This window comes from Haliotis cracherodii, unplaced genomic scaffold (assembly GCF_022045235.1).
Source record: "Haliotis cracherodii isolate W230 unplaced genomic scaffold, xgHalCrac1.p SCAF_2, whole genome shotgun sequence".
Taxonomy (NCBI): domain Eukaryota; kingdom Metazoa; phylum Mollusca; class Gastropoda; order Lepetellida; family Haliotidae; genus Haliotis; species Haliotis cracherodii.
In genome coordinates, this window is record NW_027266275.1 from 58,123,657 (window position 1) to 58,150,997 (window position 27,341).

General features: G+C 38.6%; 1 protein-coding gene across 1 annotated transcript in view; it reads left to right on the forward strand.

Annotated features, from left to right (window-relative positions):
• LOC139468282 (PH and SEC7 domain-containing protein 4-like) overlaps positions 1-26,766 on the forward strand; it is a 38,706-nt gene extending 11,940 nt beyond the window's left edge. Inside the window, exons 7-12 of the mRNA XM_071250152.1 lie at positions 166-247; positions 5,083-5,311; positions 5,788-5,932; positions 6,809-6,952; positions 7,474-7,667; positions 26,429-26,766. Coding sequence (XP_071106253.1) covers positions 166-247; positions 5,083-5,311; positions 5,788-5,932; positions 6,809-6,952; positions 7,474-7,667; positions 26,429-26,519 — 885 coding nt within the window. The 3' untranslated portion in view covers positions 26,520-26,766. The remainder of the gene's footprint in view (positions 1-165; positions 248-5,082; positions 5,312-5,787; positions 5,933-6,808; positions 6,953-7,473; positions 7,668-26,428) is intronic.
• Positions 26,767-27,341: the final 575 nt, after the last annotated feature.

Consider the following 27,341-nt stretch of genomic DNA (forward strand, 5'->3'; position numbering starts at 1 on the left):
GAGTGTGGTGTTCAACAACAAGCGGAAAGAAACCTAAAATTAACTAATCAATAAGTCCACCTTCTTTCTAGTAATAAGAAAATATTCATTACTATTATGCACGAATTGTGTATTGAATTAGCAAATGAGTGCCTTTTCATGAATGTTATTGATCTCATGTCACAGACTCCTGACCCGAATAAGACAACGGAGTACAAGAAAGGCTATGTGATGAGGAAGTGCTGCAAAGATATGGATGGCAGAAGAAGTAAGTGCATGTCATCATTGTTCATTGAAACAAGACTGCCTCCGTAGTCTAGTGGTAGAGTGTCCGCCCGGAGAGCTGAAGGTCCGGGGTTTGATCCTCGGCTGCGTCATACCAAAAGACGTTAAAAGATGGTACTTGTTTTTACCCTGTCTGACGCTCAGCATTAAAGGGCCAAAACAAGTACTGGTCGGCTCGGAGTCAGTATACTGTGTCTGAGTGGGGTATTCATGTTAAACTGCAGCATGGTATCTCAGTGAGCTAGCACTATAAATCGGCAACAGTCCGGTCTAGTACAAGCAGCCACACAAACACACACACGAACATGCACGTCGCTATATAAGTGCAATAATCTTGGACGCGACATTAAACCCCATTTCACCACCTCATTGAAACAAGTTAACTTGCTGATCAACATTAAGTTGAACCCATCAGGCATATCAGATACCTGTGAACAAGGGTTTCATGTTTGTCAACACCATACCCTTGCTTGTGGGTAAACGTCAAAGACTTGCAACACTTGGCATTCCATGATATTACTTCATACTGTTCAAAACAGCATTAAAACAAACTCACTCACTCACTGTCCTTTCAGAGTTTGTGTCCGTATCAAGTCCTTTTTATGCCACTGAACAGCACTAATGGTGTTCATGGCAAGTGTATCATATATTAATTTCTTATCCCGATACAACAAATGCAAATTTCCTCTCTTTTTGATATAATAACAAAGAGCCTTCCTTTTCTTTGAGTTTCAACGATATATTATACTTATTTATTAACTAAAAAAAACTAATGTTCCATCACATTTGGTTTACCTTATCCTTAGTCCTACTAATAGCTTATCACAACTCATTTCCGAAAGGTGGAAATTTTCTGGACTGTTCCCGGAGAACAGAAATAAACAGCTCTCCCAAACGCTCCCCTGGTTTGCGCATGTGCACCGGAAACATGTGACCAAGCTGGCATACTCGTCACTCTCTCATTTACATGCCAACTGAGTAATTGGGAAATTTTGTTCTGAACTTGTAATTTGAGCCATTCTTTCAAACTTAGCCTTTTTTCATAATTATTTTTGTTCGGATTGCTTTCTTCTAATCTTTATTCATCATATGTAATGATTATTTTTTTGCCTTGGGTTTAATCTTTTTCATAGTTTTAGACTTAAATGTTACCTCTGTGTCCATATGTAGTGTGTATGTTTCAAATCTATACGCTCACCCTATTTGTGCGGGCTGCCTTCCTCAACACTGCACTACGGAGAAGAGATTAAGTTTCTGCGCTCCTTGGGAGAAGAACATTTTGCACAGTATCTCTTCGTGGTGCACAGGAGGAAGATGGACCGTAAAAGAGGAAGGAATCATCACAATCTGCATCGTCCTCAGATGACTTGTTTGAAGGTACACGCTACACCTACACCTCATTCAGAGGAAGAGAGGGACTCTGATTCTAGAGAGGAAGTTCTTATAGTTCTTCCTCCCTCGCAGAGCAACCCAGTCATACTTACAAGTTCTTCCCTAGGCAGCAGAAGTGTTGACGCCCTTCTCAACGGTTCAGCCAAGTCGTTGACCAAATCCCCTGCTGTTTCTTCTGAGCGACCTTCGCGCAACAGCCACCTTCATGCAGCTGCAGATGTTCACACAGCTTCCATCTTTCACACAGCCTACAATGTTCATGCAGTCTAACGTCTTTCAACAGCGTGCTATACCCTTATAAACCAGTGTTACCCAGCAAATGTACTTTCCATGCAGCAGCAAGGAGCAATAGATCTGCAGCATCCAGCAATAGACCTTCACACAGCCACAGACCTTCATGCAGCACTAAACCTGCATGCAGTTCACACAACTTCAAGGGTTCATGCCCCCTCCAAAGTTCACGAAGCCTGCATTCTGACATTTTCTACTCGTTGTATTGCAACATCAGACAATAAGTGGAAGACTTCATGCAACCTACACTTTCACCCCCAACTTCTGAAGAAAATTCTGATCTCACGGTTCATCCACAGCTCCAAATCCTAAAGCCTCATATCTTTTCAAGATAAGGATGTGTTTAAGCTTGTATTTGAAGGAAGTCAATCCCATTTTCTTGTTTCAGTGCAGACTTCTTCCCTCAGTAGGAATAGGAAGGAAAATTCATCGATCTCTTACCATGAGGATCAGTCATTCATTGATGATGAAGACAGGGTAGACATCAACTGGGCTGTTCATCTAAATTCACCAGTACGATCGGCAGAGCTTCGTCGAATATTGACAATATTCATTTACCTACATGCATCAAATATCATGAAGATTATTTTGCTACTGCACTGGACACGTCACAGATCCTACACAGAACTGACTGCGTATACACCATTATGCTTCAGAACTCGACACACCACTTTGTCTATCTACCATACAGGTCACACTGGATTGTCAGTGTCTGGAGCATTGGACATCCTCTCCGCAGTATTCTTTGTTTCCTGGGGCGGTCAGGTAGCCTAGTGGTTAAAGCGTACACTTGTCACGCCAAAGACCCGGATTCATTTTCAGACATGGTTATAATGTGTAAAGTCCATTTCTGGTGTCCCCCATTGTGATATTGTTGGAATATTGCTAAAAGTGGCGTAAAATCAAACTCACTCACTCCTTGTTTCCTGTGCAGGATGATGTACATGTCATGTGTCAAGATTTCACTGACTAGACAAACCTGAATATGCTGTGAGCCGTGCAGTGCACCTTTACAGACTGGTTTGCTTGTACGTAAAGCTGTAACTACACGATCCGACGCTACACATCAATGTGACCGGGGCACTTCAGTAGACCTCCGATGATGACAAGCGGAGTAATTCACAGCGACAGCACCCTTCACCGTCTCTACATATTAGAAGGGAGCGCTTAATTAGCATCCAGGAGATGGAATCCCACCGCCTTATCACCAGAACAACACAACAGGTCAACCCAGAAAGACAAGTCATCCCTCACTTTTGATGATCAGGAATTGCCGAAAACAGACACATCGATACACTCCCTATAATCTCCACATTCCTTCAAGGCACTGCTTGCTGATAACACAGACATATTTCCACATGGTCTCGATTATCATGCTTTGTGCGATCCTTCAGACGGAAGAATTATGTATTTAGCCTCAATCTACCAGATGCATGTTACTTTCAACGACCAGTACATTGATGCCTTAACAATCGGCTAGGAAGCACTCTTATTAGGTCTACATGGAAGAGGCGTTTGCAGACAAAGGCAATCTCCACAAGTAGCAGAGTTCTTATGCCACCTGAGAAGCACAAGAAACCCAAGAAAGGTTCAACACTGGGCACATTCTTAGCAGCCATTAACTCTGTCCTAACCATGTGCAATGGAATTAATAGTTCCAGAAATGATAGTGCTGTTCAGATCTTACAGGCTTGAAGATCAACCTCAGCCTGGGACCTGAATGTGGTACTTTGTCATCTTCTAGTGACGTATACGAACCCTTACAACAAGATGATTTTGGACATCTGCCCCAGAAGACATTATTTCTACTAGCCCTAGCCATGGCAGGCAGGATGTCAGACATACATGCGATCGATTTCTCCCATACAAGATTCCACAGTGGCAAACATGCATCAGCTCTTCTCGGCCTGAGAATGGATTTTGTCACCAAGACTCAGCTGCTTGGTCAACCAGTCAGACAGTTTCATGTCCCGCCACTCTCATCCATCCTGGGGTGAGAGGATGCTGGAGATGAACCAAGCACACAGGTGGAACCCACCACCTTCTTTGAGATTCAAGAAATTAGTATGAGTCAGGATAAGGTAAAATATGTATCTTTGAGAGTAAAAATAAAGTTTATACTTATCCCAGCCATCCGCTCTTCCCCTGTGTTTCGGCTGTTATGTAAGGGAAGCGTGAGAGTGATGAGTATATCGGCTTGGCCATGTGTCTCCAGTGCTCATGTGCAGACCAGGGGTGTGCTCAGATGAGCTGTATTTTCTATTCTCCGTGAACACAGTTCAGGACGTTTCCACTAATTTTCCAAAATGATTTTAGATAAGCAATTTGTATGAATCAGGATATGTATTAAAAGAAAATGTTGACTCTAAAAAAAATACATTCTTTTCATGGTATTAGTGCCAAGGTGGACAGGGTTCAAAGTTCAAACCTCAAACCTCAGACTTTGAGTCAAGTGAGCTAATGTCGTGGGCAATTTGTCTATAGTGCGTTGTAAATCTTGCATTGTCTGTCAAAAACATCCTCTACAGGGACAATAAACATGATAAAGCTGAAACCAAAATTGTGAAATTTTTACCTTTACACTTTGATGGAAACTTCTTATGACCGTTTCCGGGACACTTTCTTTCAAAATATCTGAATGCAATATTCAAAATGAAACCGATCCAGATCCAGTTTTCGGTCATTTTTGTACAGAATGTAATCAAATTAAGCACACAAGACCAAGCTTTTTTGTTGTCAATATTGTATAAAGATTTTTTTGTTCCGTAGTTAAATTCTCTCGAAATGCATATTTGCCTTGCATATTCTTATCCTCTGAAATTGTCAGAGTGAAAGAGTTGAACTTAAATACTTAAATATCAATGCTGACAGCAAGTTTTGTTCAGTGGCTGTGTTTCAAACATTTGATTACATATCCAGGTGAGCTACAGTGCAGTGGCACTAATTTTTACAAATTTAACCTGCCAGGGTCCTGTTCCACAAAGTGATCTAAAACTTTAGTTAATGAATGTTAAAGTATGCGCCAGGAATATAGTATTTTAAATGCGACCCAGCAAATGAAAGCTCTATAAACCCATGACATCAATAAGCATCTGAATGTAGCTTGTTATTAACCTGATATTGTTCTGTGTCCAGCCCCCATGGGCAAGCGAGGCTGGAAGATGTTCTGTGCTGTGCTGAGGGACATGATCCTGTACCTGTACAAGGACGAGCATCAGCTGAAGAAGGGGGGCTTCGTGGAGAGCGCCAACAACTCAATCCGCATCCACCACTCCCTGGCCACCAAGGCCACGGACTACACCAAGAAACAGCACGTGTTCCGGCTGCAGACAGCTGACTGGTGCGAGTACCTCTTCCAGACAAGGTCAGTCATCACTCAGCTTGGATTCCCAAATAAAAAAGCTCCCCCATTACCCACACCCTATCAGACTAACTGTGTGGTTACAATGTGACATGGCTGATGCTGTGCACTCAGGAGGCACGGGCGATCCATTTGTCTAATTTGCTGTGCAGAACTGCTTCCTGCAGGCATCCTGTAACCTATTATTGCGTATTCTAATTTGAAATTTGCCCTGAAAATGACATGTTGTATATGTGGTCCATTCGTATAAGGCACCACTTTTCACTATGCAGAAACCTATGATCATCGGTTCAAATCACAGTTCGCTCTGATAGTGTTTCCAGGTTTGTCAGCAACATATTCATGCCCCCGGGTTTCACCGAAGTGCAAATGTCTAAGACCTGCCATATGTATTGGATATTCCTCATGTGAATACAAATTTAAAATGGTTTGGATAAGGAGGTTAAGACAATATATGAGTTGTTTTCCATATGTTGCAGTGACAGTAAAGAATTGCAAGAGTGGATTGATACTATTAACATGGTTGCTTCCACGTTCTCTGCTCCCCCACTCCCTGGAGGGTGTGGCTCCAAGACCAGGTTCCAGCGCCCTCTACTGTCATCCTGCTACACTAGGCATAATATGGTATGTGGTAGCTGACACATCATTGCAATCTTTTTGAAGTCCTTGAAATATCTGTGAATCATCTTCTTGTACTGCAGTTGAAATGATTGTAGTGACAGTTGGTATAAATGCATTGTTTGATATCCATAAGGCTGAAGAAATAATAGGAATTGAGTTTCAGCCATTCGTTATTAAAGGTGAAATATTCACCCAGGGTCCAAAGTAAAAAGGCTGGGGTGTCTTTGGGTCCTTGAATCTAGGTTTCCCAAAATCTTGACCTTTCAACATTAGGGTTATTAGAAGAGCCTCTAAACTTTCTTGCTTAATTTTGAACACTGTTTAGTGGTATTTTCCTAAATTTGCAGCACCTGTGAACCAAGACACTTTTGGTCTAGTTGCTAACTGTTACAGTGCAGAAATACGTCAGTGCCTTAGAATCAAGACACACATCCTGTTATCTTGAATTTGAATTGTGTGAAAGTGGACCTGTGAAAGTAGACCTGCCCTGCCCTGCCCTGCCCTGCCCTGCCCTGCCCTGCCCTGCCCTGCCCTCTTCTCCTCTCTTCTCTTATGTAAAACTGCTTCAGAGGTGTAGGTTTTCCCAGAGAGCGGAAGGTCCGAGGTTTCATCCCTGGCTGCATCATACCACCAGGTGGTAAGAGATGGTATTGTTTACCCTGCCTACCACTTGGCATGAAGGGGTTAAGGCAAGGATTGACTGGCTGGCAGTATCATGTGACTGAGTTGAACTGCAGCTTAGTACTTCTGTGGGCTAGCACTATAAAACAAGCATAAGTTTGGACTAGTACAAGTTGTCACACATGTGCATGCAAATCACTGTATGAGTGAAATAGATTTGCGACGTTAAACCTGTTTCCCCTGACCTCCTCCCTGCAGAAGGACCAGCTGCTGACCCATGAGGACCATGTGAACAGCCTGGAGCAAGACCTTCACCAACACCGAGCCATGGCCCCAGAGAAGGGGGCCAAGGTCAGGGTCATACAAGACTACCTTGATAAGGAAAACTACCTCGAATTTGAGGTATGTTGCTTTCTGTGATTAGTGGATAGACAAGTGGAATTCATAAGATCATGTGTTCTATCGCCCTGTAAGACTTTTTACATACCTCTGTCAAGTAGATTTTTTAAAGAGTAAAAGCAAAATACTTACTAATTAATTTAAAGAAATAAACAATTTAATATGGAGCCTGTTTTGTTTTTTTAATCTGGGTTGGTACAATCTACAATAGTTGAATTTTCTGTGAGTAAAAGGGGGCGGTTGGGTAGCCTAGTGGTTAAAGCGTCCGCTCGTCACACTGAAGACCCGGGTTCGATTCCTGACATGGGTACAATGTGTGAAGCCCATTTCTGGTGTCCCTCGCCGTGATATTGCTGGATCTGGGTCATGTGACTTGCAAGCCAAGCACTCACAGGATTTGTTTGTTTGGGTTTGCTAAGCCTTGACTTCATTAATGTTGTCCCTCGCCATGGTTGTTGTTGTTTACATATTCCTGTCTTCACATTTCACACAGTATCTTCACACTCATCATCTGTTCCTTTCAGCTTAAAAGATACAAAACTTACGTGTATCTCCTTCAAGCCAAAATGACAAGCTTTCCCGAGCTTGAACCTTCTCTTGTCGAGACTGCCATTGGGGAAGATGAGGAAGTAGGCGTGGCAAGTGATGTCCCCCGGGCACCAACTGTCCCTATCTTCTCCACCCCAGCCAAGCCAGTGCAGCGTAGTCTTTCTGATAGGTACAGTTATCGTGCAGCCATTTATCAGACTGAGCGGGTAGAATATGACATAATCTGATTCATTGATAATCTTCATTATTGCCATTATTTGATCAGTTCAGTAAACCAAGAAATTAGCAGAGGGTGAAAGTTTCTGTGAGTCAGGCTGTGCTTCAAGTGATAGCACCTGTCTTGAGCTCCTCCAATTGATGAATGTGGAGAAAGGTTTGAAACCAATGTGCATGTACATACCGGCTATGTAAAGATTGAGAATAAATGTATGGGTTTAGAAGTTGATTTTACATCACATTTAATCAGAGGGGTCAACTTCTCTTAAAAGCATCTGTGATGTAACTGAGAATTGTTACTTGAAACAATTCAAATTGACTTGTCGATTTCTATCAAAGGATTTACTTGACTATTTTTTGCAATCTATGTATGTAATGTAACAAGGCGTAGTTTCTTGGTTTACTTTCAATTAATTACATGATTATAGCTGAGTGGTAGCTAGATATTCCTAAAGAATGTGAATTGCTTCAACATTTTAACAGATATATTTGACTTGAGAGTGATGCTACCAATGCTGTGACCTGTAGTCTGTTGAATAAGTATTGTAGCTGTTTTCACATGAATGATCGCACTACATAATTAATGCTTTTGATTTTACTTTAATCACTCTTTATAAGATTTATGCTGATTATTATTATGATTTACAAATTTCAGAACATGTGGATGTATGTCTGTGTGTGTTTTATCAGTAAGGCATCTTTTGGACAGTTTTGAAATATGGAAGTATAGATCTAAATGAGGGCTCGGTCCCATTGAACTCTGTTGTCTTGAAGGTAGCACTGCCTTTAAAATGACTCACAAGTATTTTATTGATACCAATTTTGTCGCAATTTGGCCTGTTTTTACTTTCATATTTTGACTTACTTGTCTGTTTATCCCTGACTGTTTTATTGGGACCTCATCCACTAATTACCATGGTTCATTGGTTAAAGACATGTATTGTTGCTTCAACCCACATTGCACTAATCTCAAACGTTGCCATGTGCTTTCCACGGGAGATGTCTAACATATGTTTGGTACATTACCTTTGTCCTAGCTATTAACTGATTAAAACAAAATCTTTGCTACATTTTTAAGTTGTTTTTTTTACCTATACATTCTTTGCTACATCGATCTTTGTCAGAATGTGTTATGAAAATATTGACCTAGAACTCTCAAAGCAGTTCCATAGTGAAAAAAAACAATTTCAGTCTCATGTTATAGTGCTATCAAACAAAACCAACATTTCATGTAATGTGTTTGTCAATCTTAATCAATGTTGTGATATGGAGAAATCCCACTATTCATGAAACTTGTTTTTAAAGGGACACCTCATGACTTACTCTGAAATCCTTATTCTCATCACAAAGGACATAATTTGCTGTCATCATCCTCCTTTCCTGTAAGACAATGTTGTGTTTTGCATGGTATACAGTAACTGGTATTGTATGTGTTGTTGTCTATGCTCATCACAAGATTTGCTTCACACCAGTCTAGTCATTTGTAGCATACTTGGAAACATCCAGGAACATCCTTGATAGCACACTGCCTCCTTCCTTTTGTTTAGCATGGTAACGTCATGCCGTTTCGCAAACTTACAGTTTTAGCCTGGATGTTTACATTTAGATTTTACTTAAGCAGTATTTCTGTGTTTGTGTTGTAATTGGTCAAATAGTGGTCCACATTGATTTCAGAAGAAAGACTATTTTTGTACCTATTTATTTTCTGTCATTTAATTCCTTGTTTTGTTTAATGTCACATCATTGGAAACCATCTCCTTCACACTGGGACCTTGTGGCTTCATCTTCATCCAGTACTTATCTAGGTTATCTTTGTACTGGGGTTTCATGAGCTGTGGTTTCAACCTATGGACTTCACAGTAACGTAGATGAATGTTTGCAGTATAAACTTGCATTATGTAATTTCCAGCCTACTTTCACTATGGTTTGACTTTTGTTTTGACAGAGGATGTAATCGTCAGAGTTGAGAATATTTTCATGGGTGATCCCCTTGACTTTGTTTCTAGTGTGTTTGAATGTAAGTCATTGATCGAATGTGTACAGGTTTATGTGTATTCTTCAACAAGCTAGTGACAACTAGTATCACCACCATTTGGAGTCACAAGCCAGGATCCGCAACATTACATGTATCTGGGGATAGGTGTTCCGTTTTGCCAAAATGTTCATTAACATTGAGCTGTTGGATTGTTGTCAATCAGGAGCAGGTGTTGCCCTTGATCAAGGTGGCATCAAGAGATAACAGTCACAAACTTGTATTTCTTCTGCTTATTGCCACTGCCTTTCTGGAATAAGGTTTTCGGCTAGGTTTATCATGTAATGAATCATCGCTGGTTACTGTTGAGACAAATGTTTGTTACAGATGACATCCTTTTCTTGCACAAACTGTTTGTTTTCTGATTCCTATAAGACAAGATATTGTTTGTTCCAAGTTCTGTGTTCACTGTCATATCTTCAACTTAACGATGTTTCTTCCTAGGACAGTGTCACAATATGTTTTTGCAGACTTGTTTTCTTAGGCATGCCAGAATCTGATGATCATGGGTTCAAATTCAAGATTCACCCTTTTTTATGATCCTTGAATTGTCAGAACCATACCCATGCTCGTGGGAAAACATGTAAGGTATGCATGGCTTTGGTCTTTCCTGCCACATGCCAGGATATAACCGAAATACTGTTCTAAGCGGCATTAGATCCAACTCACTCACTCACTGTTCCAGGACAATCTGTTGACTATTGTGCCTTTCTGCTTTATTGGAAATACATGTATGTCCAACATGATGATATTCACAACATTTGCCAAAACCTTGCAATGAACAATCACAAAGGGAAGACAGTTGCTTTCTGATAAAACAAACTTCACGTTTGTATCCTGACTTTTGGGAAGACACAGTATGTTACATGTGAACACCTAACCTTAGTAGGCTGATAATTCTGTAACCAGTTTGCTTCTCTAGCCCTTTGTCTGTAGCACTAGTCTGAAAATGGATTCAGTTGAATGAACTCACCGGATACGTCGCAGGCCCTTGGCACAGACTGTGTTAAAGACGTATCAGGGTTTAACTATAGTTACAATAGGATATATATATATATATATATATATATATATATATATATATATATATATATATATATATATATGCTGATCATGCGAGATTACAGTGTGTGAATTACCTCAGTAATACATTATTTTGAATACAGTTGCTGTGTAAGGGATAGGAAGGCAGAAGGATTTATGTTGTTTCCTAGTCACGCCAATCTCATAAAAATCAGCATCATTTTGTGCTCCCTACTGCTACACAAAGATCTGAGGACATCCCATTACAGGGCGCACCGATCTGACCAGTCAGAATGCCACTTACATGGTCGCAAAAGTGAATGGCTGATTGTGTTTTCTAATCATGCAACCTTTGAAAGGTCAACACGAGGCATACCCAACCACAGTAAAATAAACATTTGAAATGGATCAGACTTTCCATAGCCCTTGGGTAGTACTGCCATACAATCTCAGTATTTTCTTTGTTCAGTTTTCAAATTTTGAATCAATAAGTTTGTCAAAGAAATTTCAAAATGTAGTCGTGAATGGAAGTTACTATTTTTAAACTAGTGCCATAAAGCCTCAGAAAGCTGTTTTCTGATTGGCAAATGTCAACTTCCTGTTGGTCATTTCACTGGTCGGTCAAAGTTCTGAAAAATGTTGTCCTGTCGTGACCTACAATCTGATGTCCTCCGATCTTTGTGTACCCACAGCGAGCACTAACACCTGATTTTAATGAGATTGTAGTGACACAGGTTCTCAGGCGTCTCTCTAGGACCTCCCAGAATGACACTGTTTTATTGCTACAGCACGTAAGAACTGAGGGGCACATTTTGTCACACCCAAAGACAGGTGTATCACTTGTCCTCGCCAAAGAACCCATTACTTGTCACTTTCAGCCTCACCAAGTTTATAGTGAAAGTTGGAGAATCAATTTGAGATGGCAATACATGTACATATGTATTTAATGCAAATCAGATTATTTTGCAAAGGCCACTCATTCTTTAAGTTACACAGCCATATTAAAATATGTTATACCACAAAAAGTAAATATGTTCTTTCTTTTATCTCAAATAGCCTCTGAAATTGAAACTCTGCAAGGGTTCACTTCAGTGCTATTCAATTCACAATCCTTGTTATTATGAGACCTTTTACTCCCATATGATTCCTCTATGCTTGGAAGATCGGAGAACACCTCCAGAGAAGGTCATGTCTGCTGAATCCTGAGCTATGTTTGACAGCCTGCTTGTCGTAAGAGGCGACTAACCGGATCGGGTGGTCAGGCTCACTTCCTGCCTGCCTGCACTATGTTTTCAGAGCCCATTGCCTGAGGACCAATTCTTCTAAAAAAAATTAAAGCCTGGCTTGACTAGAATTTGTCTGAATGCTTTGCTCACTTATATTGAGAATTTAGAAGCCCAAGTGATTATATGCTGATGAAAGTGTTCACCTGACGAGATCTTTATGCAGAGAGGCATCATACTGGAGTAAATGATCTGATTTTGATGAGATTGTTCAGTTCAGTGTGTTAATGGAAAAGGGAACACTGTCCACAAATCCCTAAAGTTTATTTGTCCCAAATTTTCTTTTGAAATTTCTTTTAATAGATTCTGTTGTTGATATATAGACACGAACAAGGCATATAGTTCTATGGATATATAACTTCTTTATTACGATGACTGTGGCGTTTAATATTTTCATTTGTTTTTTCTGCTGCTCTTGCCAGTTTGTGCTTTGATTTGGTTTTGAAATTCTTGTCTCATTTTCTTCAGTATTGAGATAGGATTGGGTACAATGCTCAAACACAATTCCTGTGTCTATCTCACAATTCCTGTATATTTCTCATGGAATGCCGTACCATTCTTCTCAGTTTTGTTTGGAATTATGTTCTCCTTATATTGTGCAGCAAGGGGGAACACATGGAAGAAGCATGCTGTATTCATATCCCTTCTGTGTTTTCTTATCAAACATATCTAAGAACAGTATTGATACATAGGTATATGTACACAGTTATATTATTGGATATTGGCTATATTTTAACTTAATCACCTGTAATTTGAGAGCAAACATGTGTACAGCTGATTGCTATTTCCAGTTTAGTTTAGAAGACAAATAGTTTAAATACACATGTAATTGTATCCCTGCATATGAAACATTGCCTAGCCTAACAAGAAATAAAATGGAAATGGTATGTCATTGTGTTTAGTGATGTTCAATAGCACATTTCACATTTTCATTGACAAAGTTTATCTCTTGTTTGTTCACCTGGAGTGACACAATGTTATTTTTTAATTATAGAAAAATAGTTTCATGAAAGTCTAACCTTTATATAGGCCAACCCCCTTCAATGGAATCTTTTTCTGGTCCTCAAAATCCAGGTCATCTACTGTCATATACAGTAGTAAGGATGTGTTTTGTTGTCAGAACAAGGGGCATTGGTTATAGTAGGGGGTGTCAAGAATCAGCCGGATCCTTATCCCGCATAGGAAGAAAATGTTCAAGGATTAATCTAGACCTGCTCAGAGGCCGATAATTGGCCCAAAGTTAGCACAAATTTTCATTAAATATTCCCAAATGCGAATACAACGTTTTCCTGTTTCATGTAAATATAGTTATAACTTGTGGCTTGGCCGAGGTGAATTCCACTGATTGCAAGCCCAGGAAAAAGGAAGTGGGTTGGTTAGTTTTACATTATTATATTGAATGCAATGTTAAAATATCTCTGAAAATAATTTAAAATAGTAATATTTATTCCCAGTATGTCTGCCAAAGGCACTTAGTCCCTGATGTTTGTCTAAATTCTGAAATTCCATGGCGCCTCATTCAGATTGTACTGTGGTATACATTTTGCTGTGGACGTTTCTTTAAAATAGTAGACATAAAAAATTATTTAATCACTGTATTTTATTGTGTATACTCCACATGATATTGAGAATATGATATTGCTCCAGGTGAGAGCAGGTGATTACAGAAGTGGTCAAAGCGTAATTTATAACTTACACTTTGTAATAAAAGTGCTAGACACTGTTGTTGAAAACATAAATTGTGTTTAACCTCACATATTTTTCTATGATCAATATCATCAAGTTTGATTTTCTCCTGAACTAACCTAGGAGGTAGCAGTCAACTTGAAGTGTGATTTTGTCTTGCGATCCAGTGATTCAGTTTGATGTTATACCCACAATCATAACATCAGTGCTATCATAGCAAGAAAGTTAGTCTGAAATTATTATTGTACCAATAATAAAATAGCCATCAATAAAATAGTGAAATATAAATACATTTTTAATGTAGTCCTTATGTTTGCCACTGGTAGTTTTTGTGTGTGAAAATATTTTATGAGTCCTAGTTTGAGATTGTGATCAATGAAAACAAAAAGTTAACAGCCTTAATCCATAGAAAGCAAATTAATGACTGTCAATAGTCAAATAGCAACAACTATGACCTGTTGAAAATCAAATCATGACATGCAGATATATTTTTAATTCTCTGAAAACTCAGATCTGTAACTCGATGACTTGGTTGATGCATGTCATCGTATCCCAATTGCGTGGATCAATGCTCATGATGTCGATCACAGTATTGTCTGGTCCAGACTCGATTATTTACAGACCACAGTCTTATAGCTGGAATATTGCTGAGTGCGGCGTTAAACAACAAACAAACAAACAAACAAAGTCAGATCTGGAATAGGACCATGCTTGTTGTATGTAACAGTGAGTTGCTGCAATCTGTTGATTAGGCCGCGTACGATTAGCCAAAATTGATGTACTAAAATTGAATGAAATTTTGAATGAAATTATATCCAAAACTTAAAGCCAGAAATACCCTAAATAGTGCAATAAGAATGATGACTGGCCTAATTCATTACATATTTGTTAACATGGTTATTCTGGTGTTAACATGCTCACTTGGGATTGGGGGGTGGAGGGGCATTGTCTCAGTTTGCATGTATGATATGCACACTCCTCCATACAGGTAAATGTTCTGGGAAAGTGTGGGTATTAAACACAAGAACTTTAGTACAGCTATTGTTTCACTGTCAGACCAACAAACTTTCATACTGGCGCATTCTTACATTTGTTGCATTGATAACAGAGGAGCCCATCCCTCTCCTAGTACACATTATCCCACCAAGAGAGGTGACTATGTAGCTTCAGGATATCAGATAGGATCATATTGCAGAAAGTGTGGCCTCTCCCGAGGCTTTCTTCCATATGAGTTTTTACCCTATTTTCTAGCTGAAACATATTTGAAGCTTGCTGTTCATCTTTACAAGTTAGGTTATTAAAGTAGATAGAAAATCTGGGATCTGTTCTACACTGTGTGTAAAATAAACTGCAGAGATAATTTTTATCAGTGTACTGTATTGCAACCCAAAATATGGAAATATAGTTTATCATGAATAGGGAAATAGGCGAATATGTTACCTTTTGTGTGAATGTACTTGATACATTGAAACGAGACTTCAATATACAACTTGCTGGAAGCACATTGTTTCCTGTTACTCAATGGCATTTCTCGATGTTCTGGTTCTGTTGTAGACGTCATGTCAGTGTCATGTCCATTGCTCTGTCATCGATGGTTGCTGTACAGTGGTGCACTGGATATATTTGCATGCAGTTTATATATTATTTTGTATATTTCGTTGCATTCAGTCTCAACTTTAAACATTTGAATTCATATGTTGTGTCAAAAAGCATTTTATCAAATGATCCAAGTTGAAATAGCCAGCAAAAATGCTTGCTTCTTTGAAAGAAGTATGCACCGGCAATTGTTTTTGACAAACGTTCTTTTTGTACTGAAGCTTAAATGATAGTAATAATAAGAGTATATTCATATTATTCTAAATTTCATGTAGTTTATTAATTTTTAAAACTTGTCTTGTTTCAACTTTCTTAAGATGTACGGTAGAATAGGCCAATATTGTTGTGGTTGTCATCAAAGTTGATTTGCAAACACCTATCATTGAAATCCATGTATAAATATTTGATGGAGGCATAGATCACTTATGCAGACTGTAATAGCACAAACCCACAGCCTTACTGGAACAAGTTCATCTGGTGATAGAGTTTTCATCCAAACTTTACTTTGTGTTTCTAAATGATGTCCATATATTGAATATTGTATTATATTGCTTCAAATGATCATCTTTAGGTTAGGGTATGTTTTATCCAAAGCTGGCTAGGTTGTTGATATGGAAGGGAAATTTGTGAATGTATGATATCCTATAGGTGTGTGTGATTTTCCTAACAGTTAATGCTTTGTTTAGCCTTTGTTGTCATTGCAAAGGGAAAGTGGAATCGTCTGCAAACCAATCCTGTAGGGTTAGATTAGATTAGCTTCATAATACTACCACCCAAATAATGCTAGGATCAGGTGTCATAGGTGCCATCTGTTCAAGGATGTCGTGCCTATTGCAGTCCATGCTTGTTTGACTCAAGTAATTCACTTCCACTTTGTTTGTCCCCTATCTATACTCGGCAGCATTATTGAGGGGGCACAACAGAGATATAAATCTGAAAAAGACGTCACATTTTCAATTTGCCAGACTGCACTTCAGTTGCATCGTAAATGAAACACTGTCACTTGTCATGTATGCCGCATGCATGGGCTATAGCACTGGTGTGAATTTTGGGTAGCTTTTTCCATCACCCTCAATATCACACATTTCAATGTTTTTAATCGTCGGCGTCCATTTTTCCAGTTTCATAAAAGTATCCAATCAGTGTGACAGGCATAAACACGTTTTTCACTTGTTAATGACATTGTTAACATACTCCGATCTGTTGATGCTTGTCTTCATATTGTCATCCTACATACCTAGGTGACCCTTCAATAATGCTGTTGAGTACATTATATTTTATGTGTATCATTCTAGAAGATAATGATTGCCCTAATTTACCCAGAGGCAGTGTCTCAGTTTCACAGTTTCACTGATTACAACATCTGGACCGAGGATTGAAATGACACACTAGATTGTGGAGCATTAGCCCCTTCAAAGGGTTGGCTTAGTACAGTATACATAGGTGATGCTGAAAGAGCGACAGGACACGTCATTCATGACATGCAATCTTGGTCGTGAAGAATCACAATTTGAATACAGTTGGAATAAGTTTTGAGGTATGATGCTTTACCACGTAGCTGCACCAGGATATGATGGCTGTGGTTTCTGCAGAGGCTAGTTAGTAGCCTTTCTCAAGACGGTGCAATATAGTAACATGTTATAGAGATCTCATCAGACGTCTTGTACAGCTTTTGTTGATAAAGTTAATCTCCGGGAATTCTGTTGGTTGTGTTTCCACTTGTTTTTCACTATTTTAAGATGTAGAAAATGTACAGTCACTGTGTAGATTAGCTTTTACTTATCACCATTGTACATATTGCATCGCCATCACAAGTCATGTGTATAGGAATTGTTTGTATAAGAGTTGTCTCCATTGATATGAATGAATTATCACCTGTTTTGGGTATTGTTAAGCATAACTGTTCCCATCTTGGCCACCAGAAATAAGTACCAACTTTTAGTCTTCTTGCTTTTAAAAACAACATTGATTAGGAGGGACATTATTTCCATAAGAAAATGAATAATTCATGTGATTTTAATTTTGGTGCACCAATATTCAAAGTTGTATCACATACCGTATTCGACGTAATAAGCGCCCCGCTCTAATAAGCGCCCACGGAGACATTTGCTAATATATTGCCTAGTGAACAATCCCAATTAGCACCCCTCCGATTGATCAATGTACAGCGCCCACGGAGACATTTGCTAATATATTGGCTAGTGAACAATCCCAATTGGCACCCCTTCCGATTGATCAATGTACACAAGACTTATTTATTCGCGTATAATACGCACTCGTGTGTTATATGCACCCTTAATTATGGGCAATCAAATTCTTGAAAAATATATCTGTCGTACATAAACACTTCAGGCTGTCAGCATAAACAACGAAATTTATCTTTCAACTCTGTTTTTTCACCGAAATAATATTCTAATAAGAGCCCCCTACTTCTAATTTTGAGAGCGCCCTGGGCGCTTATTACGTCGAAAACGGTATATGGAATTTTTGATGTACCATCACTCCCTAGTTTCATTTTTTAGGTTTGTCATATTTTACTTTTCATTCTCCACACTATGGTGGCCAGAAAGGACATTTATGTAATGCACAGTCATATGCTTCATCATGCTTCGTCAGATGTTTGTGAATGATCACTGCTTTCAGTCTCTCTTGACGATGTGGTATTTTTTTGTTACAGTGATGGTGATTGTTTTTCATCCTTATCTTGCTTCTTTTATTAAAACCATGAAAAATTAATTATATAAGTAAAGTATTGAATCACAGGCTTAGTGTAGGAAGTTACCTGACAGCAACAATCACGTCTTGGTTATTTTGGGATGTATTGCAATACACGATTTCCAGTGATATATGTTGACTTGTAAATGTCTAGAAAGTGGTAAAATATATTTTTTCTTTATTATACTGGTATATGAAAATATCTCCATCTGTCAACACTTACATAATTATCTCTTTTTTTTTATGATCTGTCTATTGCATACTACTTAGCTTGTGTAGGGACCATTTCAGTATTTTAAATTTTGCATAATATCCATATTTACATAAGCTCCTTTTCTATCCTAAGATGTCTTCCATGTGGCTTTCGTTATGCACAGTTTAGTTACTTTCTCACACATCCCTGTATAAGGGTAAAAATGAATGTTGTTAGTATTGACAGTTCATGAATGTTGGAGTGTTAATGTATTGTAACTATGGTAACAGGCCTGTGTAGATTTCAGACATGTAAATTTAGAATGATAAATCTCTAATTTCCAGTAAAATATTCTTTTTCTCTTTGCTGCTTATACGAGATTTCTAGGGACATATTGAAAGTTTATATTTTGATAGTTTCTTGATTTGTACATAACTAAAATGAATATGTATTTGTATCTTTTCAAATTTGTACCTGGAGTTTGCAGATCTGACTGATGCTACGATGAAGTTTTGATTGGAATTAATACATCATGCATGGAGATTGTTTTAGGTCGTAATGATAATGGCTGATAATGGTTAATGTGTTTGATGGAGTTCAGTATAAACTATTGGATAATATCAGAGTGTCATATTGTATCATGAGCAGTTGTTAACATGCCAGCCTCGTCATTCTATCAGTGATCCAAGTAGGTCAAACATCAGTATTCTGTAAGAACTGTTAGCTACTGAATTTTCCGAGGAATTAATTAAATAATATGCAGAATACACCAGCTTGACATAACCAATGTAAATAGAGAGTTGGTTAGAGCTTGAAGATTGTCCTTTACCAGTGGCACTGATAAATAGATGTGCACCTGAAATAGGACTTGACCCTTAATTAGAACTACTGTTATGTTGTAATTTCTTCTGGTACAATCTTGAAAATGACATTGCCATTCTCATTATATATGGGAGATTAAGTATAACAACTAAACTATCTTTATTTGAAACCCTCATAACAAACAACAAATGCTAACTTATAACTATGGGTCTTGTTTTGTCCAAGTATGAAAATGTGACCGCTTAATGAGTAAATATATTGTTATTTGGCTTGCAAAGTAAATTAATGATTCACAACAGTGTTTTTGTTAATTCAAATTATTGATAACATGAAACAGTCAAGTACTTCATGTATGTGTTGGTTACTTATGAAATACGTACATTAGCCATTGATTATGCCTAATTTGCAAGTAACAATCAGATACTTGCTAACTTGTTTTCCAAGGAAGTAATTGTGGTGTAACCTTTCCTGCTTTTCCATGATCACTGGTAGAAGGTCCTGGCAGTATGTATTGTCCTGTAGGGAAGCATCAGATGGCCCCTGGTGTGTGGGCGGTGTCCATTTCACCTGCCTGCCTGGCCTGTTGTACATAGCCCTCTTCGTCTGTACCTAGAGGCACTGGTGCTACCGTTCTAATGTGTCATCATCTGTCAACTGCAGTCGTCATCTGGAGACAGGTGCCAATCATTCTTAATGTATGTGTAATTTTACTTAGTCCAGACATAAAAATGTTACAACAGTATCAGAAGTTTTGTTATCATTTCCCATAAAGGATTTTGTTGTTTGAGAAGGCATGCTATTCTGCTTTACAGTGTTAAGTTCGGTTAGTATTGATGACATCTGGACCTTTGGGGTTCTCATAGTTCTATGGTTAAGTTGATTTGGGGTGTTTTGGATGTGGATTTGAAGCACGACAAAATGATCATTTCTGTGTTCACATTGGAGAATGTCGACTATCATACTGCATTTCTGATGTATGTATAAAGTATGTTGGGTGTTTCTGAGACACAAAGGAGCTCAGTTAGTACACTGGTCCTAATTTCAAGCATGATAACCTCGAAAATTGTAATCCCTTCACCGAGACACCCCAAAAGCTGTCTTCCTCGGGCTATCAGTGCTCCAACTGCCACAGAATAGGCCGACAGGCTGGTCTGTCATGGGGCCATCTTACCATCTGTACTCCATATAAACCTATAACATGCAGCAAAGAACGACAGGACTGGAGAAATGTTTGTGTTCTTGCTTCACATAGATGAAACAGGAAGCTGTTTGCAAAGGGGTTTGGATTGATTTTATGATATATCTGTGCAACACAACTCTAATTTTCTCTGTTTAAAGACTGGAACCAATGGACCTTTACCAGAGCAAAATTACTGTCAGGGAGTTAACTCCTGTTCTCAGTTGAATTTATCACTAACTTCATAAAATCCATGCCATCACAACACCATCCTGTGCAGCAGTAAAGTAGGTGTCAACAGTTACCATATTTCCACTGTTTAAGGCTCGCTCAATATCTAATAGGCGCCAGCCTCCAAAAGTTGAGGGGTCCAAAGTAGTATGCAAGAAAAGTGGTGGGTTGTTGGATTGTATGTAATGAAATGTATGTAACTATTGCAACACTGTAGTTAAAATATTAAGCGCAAGATCTCTACTGCTGGGCATATTTATTAACACCTGGGCATGGAAGCTCATTTAAGGAATCAGTGCCAGGGCGCTTATTAGAGGAAATAAGGTACTTTTAATCACAAGCCATGGAGAGTTCAACACCTCAGAGTGACACTCTTCTTAATTACAGATGTACCTTTTGAAGGGCTGGGTTAAAAGAAAAGTATAACAAGGTTTTCCACACAATGAAATATTAGACATCAACCTGGTTTCATTTTTTTTAAAGTATTTTACAAGAACTAATTACAAAATTGTTTTACCCTAATTATCCAAGATTCAGATTTTACGAAACATTTCAGTCAACATTTCTGTGAATTTGTGTGACGGTTTCTAGTCGCTCTGTAGAGAGGCTAGTTCATCTGACCTTACTGCCTGATGTAATACATATTAATACAGTCATGATTAGATGTTCTTTAATCTAATCAATCTAACCAGGTTCTGTAATCTGGGTTGAACTTCACCCTTTCACCTCTCCATCCTGCACCTCTCCATCCTGCACCAAGTTGTGACAGTGTCTGAACATATGACTTGATAACCTACAATGTGATGGTCAAAGTCAGCCACACTACAATACTATAGCCTACAATTAACAAGCATTTGTTTTCAAAGGTAAATTATGTTCTTTCGTCAGAAAACTTGATTTGTGAGCAGTTTATTTCCTGCAAATTGTATTCTAAGCAATTAAGAAAGAAAGACAAATGTTTTTTATACATATATACTTTTATAACAAAGGTTCATCGGTTTTAGATTTAAAAGAAACATCTGAAAATCTGCATGCACCTGATCACCAAGGTGCCTCATACACTAACTTTCTGCATATTCTTCCGTCTCTGAAGACTTCAAAAGAATGTACTGTCTCTCAGTGCTATACAGTGAAACTTGGATATTCTGGAAACCTGTCTTCCAGACATTTCTCTTTGGAAGTTGACACACAAAGGGACATTACTCCATACTCGTGTTTGGATAATCAGCAAATGTGGGCAGTTTTACCAGGACAGGCTTTACTGTATACCGTACAGTCTGAATAAACAGTGTTTCTCTGTATGCAGTACTATCATGATTAACATGGTTTAACAGGGTTTAACTACATGCAGAACAGTCTTGATTAACAGGATTTCACTGTATACAGCATTGGCTGGATTAACAGGGTTGTAATATATAAAGTACTGTCTGGTTCAACAGGGTTTCAGTGTATACAGTTCTGTCTGGATTAACGAGGCTTTACTGTATACAGTACTGTCAGGATAAAAGGGGTTTCGCTGTTTATGACAAATGGAAAGGAATACATCTAAGACTGAAGTCGAAGAATAGAGAAAAAAAGATTTCTTCCTTTTTATTTAATCCTGAAAGTGAGAATTGACTCTTATGTCACATTGTCAGTACCAAGCATGATATTTCTGAGCTGAAGTGGACACTGGGTCTTAAAAACAAGATCGAGAAAAGTGAACTGTGGATGAAGTCTAAGTGAAGATCATCAATGAAGGAACGGATATCAGCAACAAGTAACCATGACGACTATCATCGGTTTGCTTAAAAGCGTGAAAAATAGGGCAAGTGGTGAATTTGAAAAGTTGTTTTGTTTATCCACAAATTTTGTTTCAATTGTTTATGTATTTCCATAATGAATTACATTTGTCAAAGGTTAAAGGCAAATTTAAATTTCAGACCAGATGCCTCAGAGAATGTGATAGGATTTGGTTTTGTATGTTGAGGTTTCTAAATAATTTAACTTTAAATAATCTTTTCATAACAAATATACAAGAACATTTGTGTCCAGTAATTGATTGCTATGGGCATAACATGGGTAAAAAACATGAAAGTTAAGGGCAATGTTGGTTAAAACCTCAAAGATTTAATCTTGGCACAAAGTCCATTTGCTCTCTTACAAAGTAACCTGTCTACATTCTACAAGAATGTGGGCCTTCACTTGATTAATTTCATTTCAAAATAGGGGCGGTCGGGTAGCCTAGTGGTTTAAGCGTTCGCTCGTCACGCCAAAGACCCGGGTCCGATTCCCAACATGGGTACAATGTGTGAAGCCCATTTCTGGTGTCCCCCGCCGTGATATTGCTGGAATTTTGCTTAAAGCGGCGTAAAACCATACTCACTCACTCATTTCAAAATAATTGTGATAATGCTTTAGCTGGGCGTGATGTGTTGGTGTGCAATAACCCCATGTTCTTTGCTTTTGCTCCCATGCTCTAAGCTTTGGAAATCTGCTGGAGACAACCACAGCGAGGATAGTGTAGGTTTGTACCCTCCATGCATGTTCATTGCATGCTGCTGTAACACGCTGTAGGCGTCAGAGTGGCACATAGCTTGTCCATAGCGGTATTAATTTCACGTACACATGCAGCACAAACAGTTGTTGGTTCAACTGATCAGTTCATACTTACAGTATGTAGCTGTGTAGTCATATTGCTAACTTTCTAACACTAGATTATCTGTAATAATGTTATTTGTATGAAACATTTGATAATACCTAGTAATGTTATAAAACTGATTTAGATCTGTGACATGCCAAATGGATGTTTTTGATAATGGGAGATGATTATGTAAATGTATCACATTGGTTCGACTAGACTAACCTCTACAGAAAATAACAGTTTTTCAATTATCTTAATAGGGTTGCCCAGTTGTCAAAGGTGCCGCAATTCGTTGTGCAGAGTTGCGTCCCTTGTGCACACCAGAAACCTATAATTGTGGGTTCGAATCCCGGTTCGCCTCGATTATGTTTTTAGGTTTGTCAACACCATACCCATGCTCCTGGGTTTCACTCACTCACTCAATTATCTTAATAAAAATATAATAGAAAGGAGCCCAGAGACTCTCTCCTGATACTGCAATAATCTAGACTTGCAAAGCATTATAGACTTGCATTGGCTGTATTTGATATATTTATATCAGGGTCTGTCAGACAGACTAGGGTTAGACTAATATCAGTGGGTGTGCACCCCTGCTCTAGGCATGCCAGAAGGACAGAATGTAGCTTAACAACAAAGGGATAAATCTCCATTTTACCAGTTGCTGAGAAAAAATTTTTAGATCACTATTTTGTATATTAAAGACAAGATCATATTAGCTATCCTACACAGGACAGAATATTGTTTCTTACAATCATCAGGTATGGGTTTTCCAGTCGTGGAAGGCACCACAGTTCACTGCAGAGTTGCTTCCCTTGGGCACACCAGAAACCTATGATCATGGGTTCAAAACTCAGTTCTCCCTGATTATGTTTCTTGGTTTGTCAGCACCGTACTCGTGCTCATGGTAGATGTCCAAGACATGCTTTGGGCTTTCCTTCCAAATGAACCTGACATGCTGTGATATAACTGAAATATTGTTCCAAGTGGTGTTGGGGGCACAGGTGGCTCAGTCGTCTAAGGTGCCGCGATTCGCTGTGCAGAGTTGCGTCCCTTGGGCGCGTCAGAAACCTATGATTGTGGGTTCGAATCCCGGTTTGCCCCGATTATGTTTCTAGGTTTCTAAGCACCATACCCGTGCCCATGGGTTTCACCAAAGTGGTAAACATCTGAGACCTGCGTCACTTTGAGGTTTCCTCCCACATTAAGCTGACACGCCGTGATATGACTGGAATAATATTAAAAGCGGCGTTAAACCCAACTCACTCACTCACTCCAAGTGGTGTTAAACCAAATTCACTCTCTCTCTCATAGACTTGCAGACTTTTCATGAAGTTTTTCATGATTTAACTGAGACGATATCTATTAAAATGACAGAAATACTACTCTCTTTTTTAACCCCACACAAACAAAACCAAAATCTTGACAAACAGCTGATGCCATGTGATACTCTCAGTTCTGTTTGCTCTGACACTATGAATGCAGTGAGTATATATTTGGTGTGTCTTGTGGTAAAGGGGGTCTTTCTCTTCTCTGTTCTGTGGTCTTGATGGGTGTTTTTCTGTTTCCTTTCTGTGGTGTTTTTTGTACACAATTATTGACAAAGGTGTGAATCAAATGTGTCATTGCACATGAAACTGTTCATGCCATTGTTCTACTTCACTCAATGTATGAAGTGTGTTATTAGCAGTGACTGATTTCGGTTCACGTCTTGCAGTGTATCACTGTCACATCTGTCATGCTCTTTTCAAGTCTATTTCACTCACCTTTGTTTTCATATATGTTGTTCATTAGTACATACTTTTTAATTTTATGTTTTTTTGTGAATATTTATTTTTGGTGTATTCTTTATGTAATTTATGTTATTTTGTTTGTATAAAAAAACAGAATTCAGTGAAACCTTAAATTATAAAATTTTGCCCTAAAAACCATGTTTGAAAAAGTATACAGATTTTTATCATTTCAGTTGGACGTAATGTTTCAAAATTATATTTTCTTGAATTGTAATCGAAAGACCAATAACTTTTATATGTTTATCATTGCAAATTGTCATCAATTCCTCAGGTTTCACAAATTGTTTGTTTTTTCATACTGAAAAAATATGATCAGCTGCAGTGCAGTCTACATGAACCAGCACAGCTAGACCAAATCTTATCCAGACTGAGAGACTTGGAGGTTAAATACAAGTATTGCATGCTGGTTCTGCAAGCCTAATTGTAAGACTACCGGTATATAAGTGCTTGGTCAAACTGCACTGCAGGTTGTTTCTGTTGGGGATTTAAACGGCGATGTGTTTTTTTTGGTTGTCTCAGTAACATTTACTTTAGTGAGATAGGTTTCTTTTTATTGTATTTGTAGTAGCATTTACACAAGAAAAATCTTACATAACAATGATTTGCTAATGCCATGTGCAGCTATTAATCTTTGCTTGTTAAAACATTGTAGAAATCACATCACATATAATCATATCACATAGTATTAATCCTTAACACATATGCTATTTATATTATTAACATTATTAACCCTTAATACCAGCTTTCAGGCTTCATGAAAGGCAATAAGAGTTTATTAGTTTGATGATTTATACATTAATCAACATTTGTGGCACCTGAAACATGAATTCATGTGTTGATGCAACTGAAACAATGTGTAAGCCAAAGGATGACATGTCTTCAACAAATTACTTTTTCATTGGAATCACCATCCCTACAATTTGATCCTGATTTCTTTGTTCTATTAATTAACCCATATCCATTCCATGGCAGTCTTAATTATACGTGGCGGTCGGATAGCGTAGTGGTTAAAGCGTACGCTCGTCACGCCAAAGACCCGGGTTCGATTTCAGACATGGGTACAATGTGTGAAGCCCATTTCTGGTACCCCGTCATGGTTTTGCTGAAATATTGCTAAAAGCAGCTTAAAACCATACTCACTCACTCTTAACGATACTGATAAGAACCATATTTATATGTCTATGACATTTGAGGAATTTGAAAAAAGGAAAATTGACTGCCTGCTCCTCATGTATTTCCCAAGTTCCAAAAGTACCAAGAATGGATTGTTTGTGGGTTGTGTTTTTTCTTCTTTCATAGGATGGTCAACTTTCAAATCACAAAATGATAAACCAAATCGATATATATATTTTTACCATCCACTTTGCTGCCAACAATACAACACATTCCAATATATGCGCAATATCATCAAACACAGAATTGGGAAATTCATGTTCTTAAGTCACCAATAAGCAGGCTGTTGAATGTGTTAGGTACTGTAGTTTACTATTGTGGACGTCTTGTCTCCTTCTTGCTATTTAAACATGTCTTCTTGATGTTTCAGAATGGAGGATAAGGCAGACCTTGATCTGAGAACTAATCCTGGCCATGAGTTTCTCTACATCAATGTTGGTAGTTTTGATACTTACCTTTGATACTTCCTGTGATGACGCCACGACTGGTGACTGACCGGATCAAGACATTAGTGTAGAATGGTTGTGTGATTGCAGTTGACCTTAGAGGTTGTAATAACATTGAGGGGATGCTACTGGCTGACCTGAAGCTGACCTGATGTTGTAGATCACAGGTGGAAACTTAGGCCCTGATGACATTGTTGTGATGATGCCATCACTGAGGGGATGCTACTGGCTGACCTGAAGCTGACCTGATGTTGTAGATCACAGGTGGAAACTAAGGCCCTGATGACATTGTTGTGATGATGCCATCACTGAGGGGATGCTACTGGCTGACCTGAAGCTGACCTGATGTTGTAGATCACAGGTGGAAACTAAGGCCCTGATGACATTGTTGTGATGATGCCATCACTGAGGGGATGCTACTGGCTGACCTGAAGCTGACCTGATGTTGTAGATCACAGGTGGAAACTTAGGCCCTGATGACATTGTTGTGATGATGCCATCATTGAGGGGATGCTACTGGCTGACCTGAAGCTGACCTGATGTTGTAGATTACAGGTGGAAACTTAGGCCCTGATGACATTGTTGTGATGATGCCATCACTGAGGGGATGCTACTGGCTGACCTGAAGCTGACCTGATGTTGTAGATTACAGGTGGAAACTTAGGCCCTGATGACATTGTTGTGATGATGCCATCACTGAGGGGATGCTACTGGCTGACCTGAAGCTGACCTGATTACAGGTGAAAACTTAAGCCTTAAACTTGTTGTGGTGAAGCCATCATTGAGGTCTAATCTGAATGGATGATTCAGACACTTATCTGTGACAAGAGTTACGTA